General features: G+C 41.5%; 1 protein-coding gene across 2 annotated transcripts; it reads left to right on the top strand.

Moving 5' to 3' along the window:
* Nucleotides 1–3,294: 3,294 nt before the first annotated feature.
* SAA4 (serum amyloid A4, constitutive) lies at nucleotides 3,295–8,812 on the top strand. Of its 2 annotated transcripts, none has more exons than XM_009186465.2 (4): nucleotides 3,295–3,479; nucleotides 4,320–4,414; nucleotides 7,618–7,756; nucleotides 8,504–8,812. In XM_009186465.2, the coding sequence occupies exons 2-4, from the start codon at nucleotides 4,324–4,326 to the stop codon at nucleotides 8,664–8,666; spliced, it is 393 nt and encodes a 130-aa protein (XP_009184729.2). In that variant the 5' UTR covers nucleotides 3,295–3,479; nucleotides 4,320–4,323; the 3' UTR covers nucleotides 8,667–8,812. The 2 variants fall into 2 exon arrangements, with proteins under 2 accessions (XP_009184729.2, XP_009184730.2); XM_009186466.4 differs by having other exon boundaries at nucleotides 3,365–3,479; nucleotides 8,558–8,812.
* The last annotated feature ends 1,276 nt before the right edge of the window (nucleotides 8,813–10,088 follow it).

The raw sequence follows: 10,088 nt of genomic DNA, 5'->3' as shown, positions 1-10,088 counted from the left end.
TTAGGTAATTTCTCAACCCTCCACCCCTTTCCACCCTCCATCTTTCTGAGTCTCTAGTGTCTATTATTCCACTCTCTATGTCCATGTATACACATTATTTAGCTCCCATTTATAAGTGAGAAAATGTGATATTTGACTTTCTGGGTTATTTCACTTAAGATAATGGCCGCTAGTTCTATCTATGTTGCAGCAAAAGGCATGATTTCATTCTTTTTAATGGCTGAATAGTATTCTATGGTGTATATATGTGTATACACACATACACACCCCCCCCATCATCCGTTGATAGACACTTACATTAATTCCATATATTTGCTACTGTGAATAATAGTATTGTGATAAATACACGCATTCAGGTGTATTTTTTATACCTTTGGGTAGGTACTCAGTAATGGGATTGCTGGGTCAAATGGTAGCTCTGTTTTTAGTTCTCTGGGAAATCTCCATACTGCTTTCCATAGAGGCTATACTAACTGACATTCCCAGGAACAGTGTATAAACATATGCTGGAAGAGGCTATTCTCTTATCTGCCTTATGGCTGCATCCCATCAAAGAGAAAACAACTGCCTTCCACCTGCTCCACGAAATCTCATTATATCAGAGAAGATGACTGAGGAATTCAACCACGACTGGATGGACTTTTTCAAAAGATGACACCTGTTTCTTGGGCTCATTCAAATTTCAAGAGAACCATTTACAAGTTAATTTCTATCCCTCAGGTCCACTCATTCTTCCTAACAATCATTCATGACTCCAAAAAAATTCCCCATCTTCTACATTCCCCATCTTCTCTTCCCCTATGAAGAATGGTATATAATCACCTGTACCCCATTGGTATTTGGGAAATCACTCTCCTGTGATTTTTCCCCGTGCATGTTAAAATAAATGTATATGACTTTTTCTCTTATTAATCTGCCTTTGTCAGTTTATTTTCAGCTGAACTCCGGAGAGTGAAGGAAGAAGCTTTTTTTCTTCATTCCTACATAACCCAGGCATTGATCCAGGCAATGAAGATTCAGTGTAAACAACCACCACTAACAAGACCATGGCCTTTGGAACCTGTGCTAAGAGGCATGGATGAGCTCCCTCAGCATGTGAATGGAGACTGAAGACAGGTCTGAAGGTTCAGTGTAGGTGTCTCCATTCTCTAAGAAGTTTGGAGGAGAAGCTGGATACAGCAAAACAGATTGAGAAGGAGCAGCTGTTGGGAAAGGAGGAAAACTAGGAAAGCATGGTGTTCCAGAGTCCCTGATGGAGCTATTGATTAGTAGTGTCAGATTCTGCTCAGCAGTTGAGGAGTTCACCTTTGGCTTAAGCAACACGGAGTCACTGACTATCTCGTGAAGGTGGTTGCAGGGGAAGGTCTGGAGAACTAAATGGACCAGTGATAAGAGAGAATGGGAGGTGGTATGATAGGACTCCTGGACACCCCAGGCATCAATCAAAACACCACAGACAAGAAGGTGTGGATACAAAAACTAGCAGTTAGAAGAAATAATAGAAAATGAACTCCAACTACTTCTGAAAAAAAAGTAACGAGGGCAATTAATACACTGAATAAAGCCTCAATAAGTACAACAGTGTAGTACTGACTTATATATAGAAAAAACGTGATCAGTGGATCCAAATTCTCAGAATTAGATATAAGTGCATATGAGAATTTTGTATATGATAAAGGTTGTATGTTAACGTAGTAAGTAAAAGATGGACTATTCAACAAATGGGATTGGTACAACTGGGTGACCATCTAAAACAACATAGTGTTGAAAACATACTGTATATACTATGGTAGGACAAATTCCAAATATGCTAAATATTTATCAACAAATAAGGAAAATAATAATAATAATAATATTAACATTATCTGGTGAATCTTTTATAACTCAGGGTAAGCTGCAACAATATGGATGGAACTGGAGGTCATTATGCTAAGTGAAATCATTCAGAAACAGAAAGACAAACATCACATGTTCTCATTTATTTGTGGGATCTAAAAATCAAAACAATTGAATTCATGGAGATGGAGAATAGAAGGATGGTTACCAGAGGCTGGGAAGGGTAGTGGGGAAGGGGAAGTGAGGGGAGGTGAGGATGGTTAATGGGTACAAAAAAATACTTAGTATGAATAAGACCTAGTATTTGATAGCACAACGGGGGGACTATAGTCAGTAATTTAGTTGTCCATTGTAAAATAACCAAAGGAGTATAACTGGATTGTTTGTAACATAAAGGATAAATGCTTGAGGGGATGGATACCCAATTTTCCATGATGTGTAATCCCAGCACTTTGGGAGGCTGAGGTGGGCAGATCACTTGAGGTAAGTGGGTTGAGACTAGCCTGGCCAACATGGCGAAACCCCATCTCTTTTAAAAATAGAAAAGTTAGGTGGGTGTGGTGGCGTGTGCCTATAATCTTAGCTACTCAGGAGGCTGAGGCAGGGGAAATCGCTTGAACCCCGGAGGTGGAGGTTGCAGTGAGCTGAGACCACACCACTGCACTCCAGCCTGGGAGACAGAGTGAGACTCTGTCTCAAACAAACAAACAAATAATTTATAAAATCTGATACTTTTTCACCATGGAGTTTCTTATGCAGGAATTTATCTTAGAGATATATTTGTACATGTGCAAGAGACATATGTCCAAGGTTAATAAATTCATCATTATTTGCAATATCAAAAGGTTAATAGCTGTCAAACAGCCATTTATATTGTATAAATTATGGTCCATCCATACAATGAAATACTGTGTAGCTGTAAAAAAAAAAAAAAAAAAAAGCAAGCCTAATATGGAAAGACTTCCAATAAATAGTAAGCTTAAACGAAAGTACAGAATAATACATATTTGTATGAAAAAAGAGATTTTATGCCTTGAAGACCTTCACCCTTGATCTTCTGGTGTTATTCATGTCCTTGTATTCTCCCAGAATCATTACCTCCTCCCACTGGTACAGTCAAGTCTTGCTTGTTCTGTCCTTACATTCTTTAGAGAGAAGTCACAAGAGACAAGCAAACATCTCCTTTGCTAATAATGCTGATCACTTCCTACAATGTAATATCTATGTGCAATTTTTTGGGAAGACCTCCTACCAAACAGGTAAGAATGGAAAGACACAAAGAGAAGAAAGTGGAGAAAGACCTCTGTCTTCCCACACTGGATTTTGCAAATACAACTCTTCTGTGATACAGGAAACTAAAAAGAGGGAAAAGTGGCAATTAAGAAAAACTGCCAGAAAATAAATACCTTGATGACCCAATCTGGAAAACTGCTTCTGGATAAGGAAACACTATTACCCAATATGCTAATTTTTAAAATACCCAAAGAATTGAGCAAAAAGGACTTTGGCAAGGTGGGTTGTTGGATTTAAAACCGTTCTCCCATTAATGCCAAAGCCAGCAGAGATACCAACTATAGCTCCATGGCCAGAAGGTACCAGCAGCTTTGCTTTTACTGAAATTTCAACTGGAGAAAGGTCCACAGGTGAGGTTTCTTCCAAGGAGTTATTTCTCTTATTTGACTCTTTTGAGATCCTTTTCTCACATAATTGACAAATTTCAATTGGAGAGAAACTGTATTTTCTACCTCATTATAAGGTCAGTGCTGAGGAGAGTAGGAACTAAGGAAATGCTTCTTGATTGACTTTAGTCTGCTTTATCGGGTGACAAATTGACCACAGACCAAATAACACGTTGGAATTCTCTTATTCTTTCTAGGGATCTGGGCTGAGAATTAAGGGTTTATACTTCTTCTTAAAACCCATTTCAATCTTTCATGCAGTTGTGATTCTAATACAAACAAATGGAAACAGGGAATTAGTCTTTCAAATTCAGTCCTTTGGCTGACGCAGTGGCTCATGCCTGTAATCCTTTGGGAGGCTGAGGTGGGAAGATTGTTTGAGGCCAGGAGTTCGAGACTAGCCTGGGCCAAACATAGTGAGACCTTGTCTCTACCAAAAAAAAAAAAAAAAAAATTAGCTGAGTGTGATGGTGCACGTTTGTAGTCCTTGCTACTCAGGAGGCTGAGGTGGGAGGATCACTTGAGCCCAGAAGGTCGGGGCTGCAGTGAGCCTTAATCGTATCAGTGCACTTTAGCCTGGGCAACAGAAAAAAAAAAAAAAGAAAGAAAGAAAGGGAAGAAAGAAAGAAAGAAAGAAAGAGAGAGAGAGAGAGAGAGAGAGAAAGAAAGAAAGGAAGGAAGGAAGGAGAAAGAAAGAGAAAGAAAAAGTAAGAAAGAAAAAAAGGAAAGAAAGAAGTTCAGTCCTCAAAACATAGATCTGTGTTTTATTTACGATTCTCTGCCCCTCTCTTTCTTCCTCTTCAGCACAATGAGGCTTTTCACAGGCATTGTTTTCTGCTCCTTGGTCTTGGGAGTCACCAGTGAAAACTGGTTTTCGTTTTTCAAGGAGGCTCTCCAAGGTAAGAACTCTGGAGGACGGAGGGCACATACCCAGCATTCATTCTGAGCAGGGGCCACATACTCACTGGATATGAGTGCTCCTTAGAGAAGCCACACAGAGGTCAGAGCAGGAGTGTGGGTTTCTGTATCTGTTTCTTCTTCTAGGCTGGTCTGATTTATCACCCTCCCTTGGGGTTTCCAGACGAGCGGTTAAAGGTGCTTTGGGCCTAGCCTGTACTGTTGGTGTAGAGTGCAGAAGGATAAAGACTTCCAGGGGGTGATCTCCCACTGTGGAAATTTACAGATGGCAGATTTCTCAGGGCATGATGTTTATTTAGCTCATCCACCTCTGGGAACATACTGAGTTCACAATTATACTCCAGGATTGAGACATGCCTAGGAGAGAGTGGAATAATAGTGCTTGCACAGAGAAATCCCATCCTGTTCCCAAGCAAATAGCCAATGCTTGGGATGCAGAGCTTATGAAAATTAAGCCCTAACTTATAAATAAATAAAAAGAGCAAATTTCTACTGATTAGCCACAGGAGGGCTGAGATACGGCTGGGAAACTGACTTCTGCCATTCTGGAGGGGAAATGAATCTTACTGACTAGCTGTTAAAATGGGAAAACTTTGTTGTCAGGTTTTGCAACACTTTGAACTTCATGTGTTGTTATTAATTTTGTAGTTGAATTTTTTGTAATTTTTCAATTGAAATTTTACAAATTTTCATTTTTTCTGCATTTTGTGCTTTTAAAAATGATATTCTCTAAATAGTTTTAAAAAAGTTTTAGTAGCATGTGCTAAGTTTTTCTGCACATAGTATAAAGTATCTTTTTCCTTAAGTCATTGTGTTTCAGAATTTGTTGTATGGTTCACCAGCATTTAAATTGGCTGGGTGTGTTTGTTTAAAAAGTGCATTCCTGAGCCTCTTCTCATAGTTACTGAGTCAGAATCTTAGAATTGAATTGGGACTAGGAATAGCATTTGAAAAACTCCCCAGGTTACTTTCAGCACAATACCAATGAGAACAACTGTCTTGGGTTTTTCTGCCACCCAGTGACAGAATCTGTCAGGTGCTTGGAGAAAACTCTTGCTAGTCAATCTGGAAAACATAGAATGAACATAAAGCATGCATCAGAGAAAGGACAGTCATTATGCCATGCCAGAGATAAACTATTTGACAAAATTACAGACACAAAATAATACATGAAGTTAGTGAGAAATATCCCTTAGAACACAGTACATAAGTAACAATTAAAACTATTTATCACAGCTTTTCTTTTTTCCAAGTGAGTTGGTTTAAAGAACTCGGTAACACGTAAACCACAGCAGAACTCAAAAATATTTATTGATTGAACAACACAGACACTGATAGACACTTTCTATAGCTCTTCCTGGCTTAGACCTGTTTCAAACATCTATTTTTCCACTAATCTTTTAAAAAACTTTAAAATGATATATAACTTACATATAGTACACTGTATAGCTTGATAAGCTTTTTACACATACAAACATCCGTATTACACCATCAGATCAAGATGTCAAACATTTCACGCACCTTGGAAGGGTCTCTCATGCCCTCTTCCAGTTAACAACCCTCACAAAAGGTAACTCCTATTCTTACCTCTATCATTATTGATTAGTGTCCCTGTCTTTGATCTTTGAATAAAAGAAATTGTACAGAATATGTCTTTTGTATCTGGCTTTGTTTAACTCAACATTATGACATATTAATATACATGGCAACATTTGTCATGTGTATTAATGTTTTGTTCTTTTTCATTGCTGCATAGTATTCCATTGTATACTGATATCACAATTTATTTATCTATCCTATGTTATTGGATAATTAGGCTTTTTTAAGTTTTGGGCTATTATGGATAAACCTGCAATAAACATTGGTGTACGTGTACTTTGGTTTACATAAGCCCTCATTTCTGTTGTAGGTATACACTTAGGAATGGAAGTGTAGAGTCATCAGGTAGAGTCATGTCAATTTAACTTTTGTAGATACCAGTAGTTTCCCAAAATTGTACCAATTTACACTTCCATGAACAATTATGAGAGCTGGGCATGATGGCTCACACTCGTAATCCCAGTACTTTGGGAGGCTAAGGCAGGAGGATCACTTGAGGCCAGGAGTTTGAGACCAGCCTCAGCAACAAAATGAGACCGCATCTCTACCAAAAAAAAAAAAAAAAAAAAAAAAAAATTAGCTGGGTGTGTTATCAGGTGCCTGTAGTCCCAGCTGATGGGGGGATCTCTTGAGCCCAGGAGGTCGAGCCTGCAGAAAGCCTTGATCACACCACTGCACTCCAGCCTGGGTCACGAAGGGAGATCCTGACTGAACAAAACAAAAACAAAATCCAAAACAATTATGAGAGTTCCAGTTGTTCCACATTTTTGCCCACAGTGTATATTGTCAGTTTAAAAAATTTTTGTCATTCTGTTGGGTGTATAGTGGTATCTTATTGTCACCACTGCCCTTCACTAATAGGAACAGGAATCCAACTTGCATCAAGTATTCCAATATGCTAGGCATTTTGTGTATGTTACTTCATTTTATCTTCTCCTTTAGTCTACCAGGGAGGTAGGTATGAATCCCCCCAATTGAAGAATGTGGAAACTGAAACTTAATTGTCGGGGCAGAGAGTTGAACATTTACATTCATACCCTTCATGATAAATCTGATTATCCAGGTCCTGTGAAGCTCTCTCAGGTCATTCCACCTCATCACGTACTGCCCATTCCCTCGGCTTTCCTGTGCCATTTATGCCCATAACAGTCAGATTTATTCAAGTCCTAGTTGTCCTCAGTCAGCTGGTAAGGATGTATTTTTCTTATGGGCTATGGTAGATGTACAGCCCCCTCCATGTCCCTTGTAATGTGTCTGGATCTTACATCTGTAGTACTATTCTCCATTGTGACATTCCTCACATGAGCGTTCCCTCTTTGTACACAGCACACACAGACCCACATAAGATGTAGCCTAGGGCATGACAGCTGCCAACCAATTCAATTCAATGTAATGCACGGAAAAGCACCTTCCTTACAGTTACTCAGGAAAGCTGTTCACAGGAAGTAATGTTTATCTGTATGTATGATTTCAAAGGATTATTTTGTCAAGGGTCAAAATCTGGAAATCAGTGGAGAATGATCATTTCTACATTTCTCCAGTATGGCACTAGGTTCATTTTTGTCATTTTTTTTTTTCTTTCCAGGGGCTGGGGACTTGGGTAGAGCCTATTGGAATGTGTTGACATCCAGTCACCAGAATTCAAAGAGATATTTCTATGCTCAGGGAAACTATGATGCTGCCGAAAGAGGACCTGGGGGTGTCTGGGCTGCTAAACTGATCAGGTAACACAGATTCCTGGGGACTCCAGTGACAGGCCAGCAGTGCCTATCTGTCTTGAGAGTCAGGAGAACCTGTGGCTCTTTCTCCTCCTCCACATACTCCTGGGGTCTGGGTGGCTGGCAGAGCCAGAGCAAGGCTGGTGAGGACATGTCTCCTTTCACCCACAAAGGGAAAGTAAGAACCGAGGAGAGGTCTGGAAAGCACACTGTTGCAGGGGCCGGGTTCAGGGGCTCATACCTGTAGTTCCAAGTCTTTGGGAGGACAAGGTGGGAGGATCTCTTGGGCCCAGGGATTTAAGAGCAGCCTGGGTAACATAGCAAGACCCTTATCTCTACAGAAAATAAAAGAAATTAGCCAGGCATGGTGGCATGCACCTGTAGTCCCAGCTACTCAGGAGGCTGAAGTGGGAGATCCCTTGAACCCAGGAGGTCGAGGCTGCAGTGACCCATGATCGAGCCACTGCCCTCCAGCCTGGGCAACAGAATGAGACCCTGTCTCCAAAAAATAATAATAATAATAATAATAATAATAATAATAATAAAGGGAAAGCACTCTGTTGCACAGTGCAGAAAGTACCAGCGGACTTAGGACTTTGCCCAAGAAGATTGATAGCTTTCTTCCCCTTTCCATGAGTTTTCCGGCCTCCTCTCAGTCGTTCCTTGGGTGGGAGAAGGGGAGGGAGTTAGCAGGTGGAGCTATCTCAGGTGAGTCAAGAGATTAATCTCCTGTCTCCTTTCTTTGGGTTGCAGCAGTACCAGGGTCTATCTTCAGGGATTTTTAGACTATTATTTATTTGGAAACAGCAGCACTGTATTGGAGGACTCGAAGTCCAATGAGAAAGCTGAGGAATGGGGCCGGAGTGGCAAAGACCCTGATCGCTTCAGACCTGACGGCATGCCTAAGAACGACTGAGCTTCCTGCTCCTCTGCTCTCCGGCGACTGGGCTGTGAGCCACACACTTCTCCCCGCAGACAGGGACACAGGTTCACTGAGCTTGGTGTCCCCAGGAACTGGTATAGGGCACCTAGAGGTGTTCAATAAATGTTTGTCAAATTGAATTTGTTGATGGAAACTGGGAACATTGAGGCAGACTTTGTGGGAAGAATGGTCATCTGAGGCCATATGGAAGATAAACAGCACCATGGTAGATGAGCCTGTGACTGGGGAGCCCAAGGACTCCCAGCTGGTCTATAACTATGCAGGCTCCTCACATGACCCAAGCCAAGCTTCTCTGGTCATTTTCGGCTCCAGCTTCCCCTCCTGAGTAAGCCTAAGCAGGTAAAGCACTGACCATCATCCTGGGCTTCTGAGTGGCTGGAGTTATGGCTCTGGCACAGCCCTGGGCAGCCTTCTATCAGTCTCCTTTGTAACTCAGATGGGACTTCTACCCCCAAATCCCCACTTCTTCTTTGGGGCCTCACAGGTTATTTTGTTGCAGTTTCCAGTCGTCTCTGTATACAGACTTTATACTGCCCAATTCATTGCATCCTGTCCACTCTCTGCCTCTAGGCCTTGTCCCCCAGGGACCTCTTTCCATATCGAGAAGGTACATTGTGGGCTGAGTGCGGTGGTTCACGCCTGTAATCCCAGCACTTTGGGAGGCTGAGACAGGAGGATCGCTTGAGCCCAGGAGTTCAAGACCAGCCTAGGCAACACAGTGAAACCTCATCTTTATTAAAAACAAAAAAAAAATTAGCCAGGCATGGTGGCATGTGCCTGTATTCCCAGCTACTTGGGAGACTGAGGCTAGAGTACTGCTTGAGCCCAGGAGGTCAAGGCTGCAGTGAGCTATGATCACTCCATTGTACTCCAGCCTGTATGACAGAGTGAGACCGTGTCTCAATAAAAAGAAGGTACCTTGCTTAGAGAAGCCTAATCCTAGGAGTTCTATCCTAGAAACTGCTCTTTTGGACTCTGGTTTCTTTCTTTTTTTTTTTTTCTTTTTTTTTTTTTGAGACAGAGTCTTTCTCTCTTGCCCAGGCTGGAGTACAGTGGCACGATCTCAGCTCACTGCAAACTCCACCTCCTGGGTTTAAGCAATTATCACACCTCAGCCTCCAGAGCAGCTGGGGCCACAGGTGCGCACCACCATGCCTGGCTAATCTTCGTATTTTTAGTAGAGACCAGGTTTTGCCATGTTGGCCAGGCTGGTGTTGAACTCCTGGCCTCACGTGATCTGCTGCCTTGGCCTCCCAAAGTACTAGGATTATAGGCCTGAGCCCCTCTGCCTGGCCGACTCTGGTTTATCTCTTATCAACACCTGTGCTTCCTCTGACTCAATTTTTAATTTGTCCTGCTCATTTTACCTAAGGAATGACTCTCCTGTTGGTTTTC

Source organism: Papio anubis, chromosome 12 (genome assembly GCF_008728515.1).
Source record: "Papio anubis isolate 15944 chromosome 12, Panubis1.0, whole genome shotgun sequence".
Classification (NCBI taxonomy): domain Eukaryota; kingdom Metazoa; phylum Chordata; class Mammalia; order Primates; family Cercopithecidae; genus Papio; species Papio anubis.
The sequence above is the reverse complement of the archived record's forward strand: the minus strand, read 5'-3'. Positions and strand labels throughout refer to the sequence as shown.

Bases quoted from the DNA above. Each gene is read 5' to 3' on its own strand.
- SAA4 (XM_009186465.2), top strand. From the start codon at position 4,324: ATGAGGCTTTTCACAGGCATTGTTTTCTGCTCCTTGGTCTTGGGAGTC. The intron at 4,415-7,617 runs GTAAGAACTCTG...TTTTCTTTCCAG, and splicing joins TTTCAAGGAGGCTCTCCAAG to GGGCTGGGGACTTGGGTAGA. The intron at 7,757-8,503 runs GTAACACAGATT...TTTGGGTTGCAG, and splicing joins TGGGCTGCTAAACTGATCAG to CAGTACCAGGGTCTATCTTC.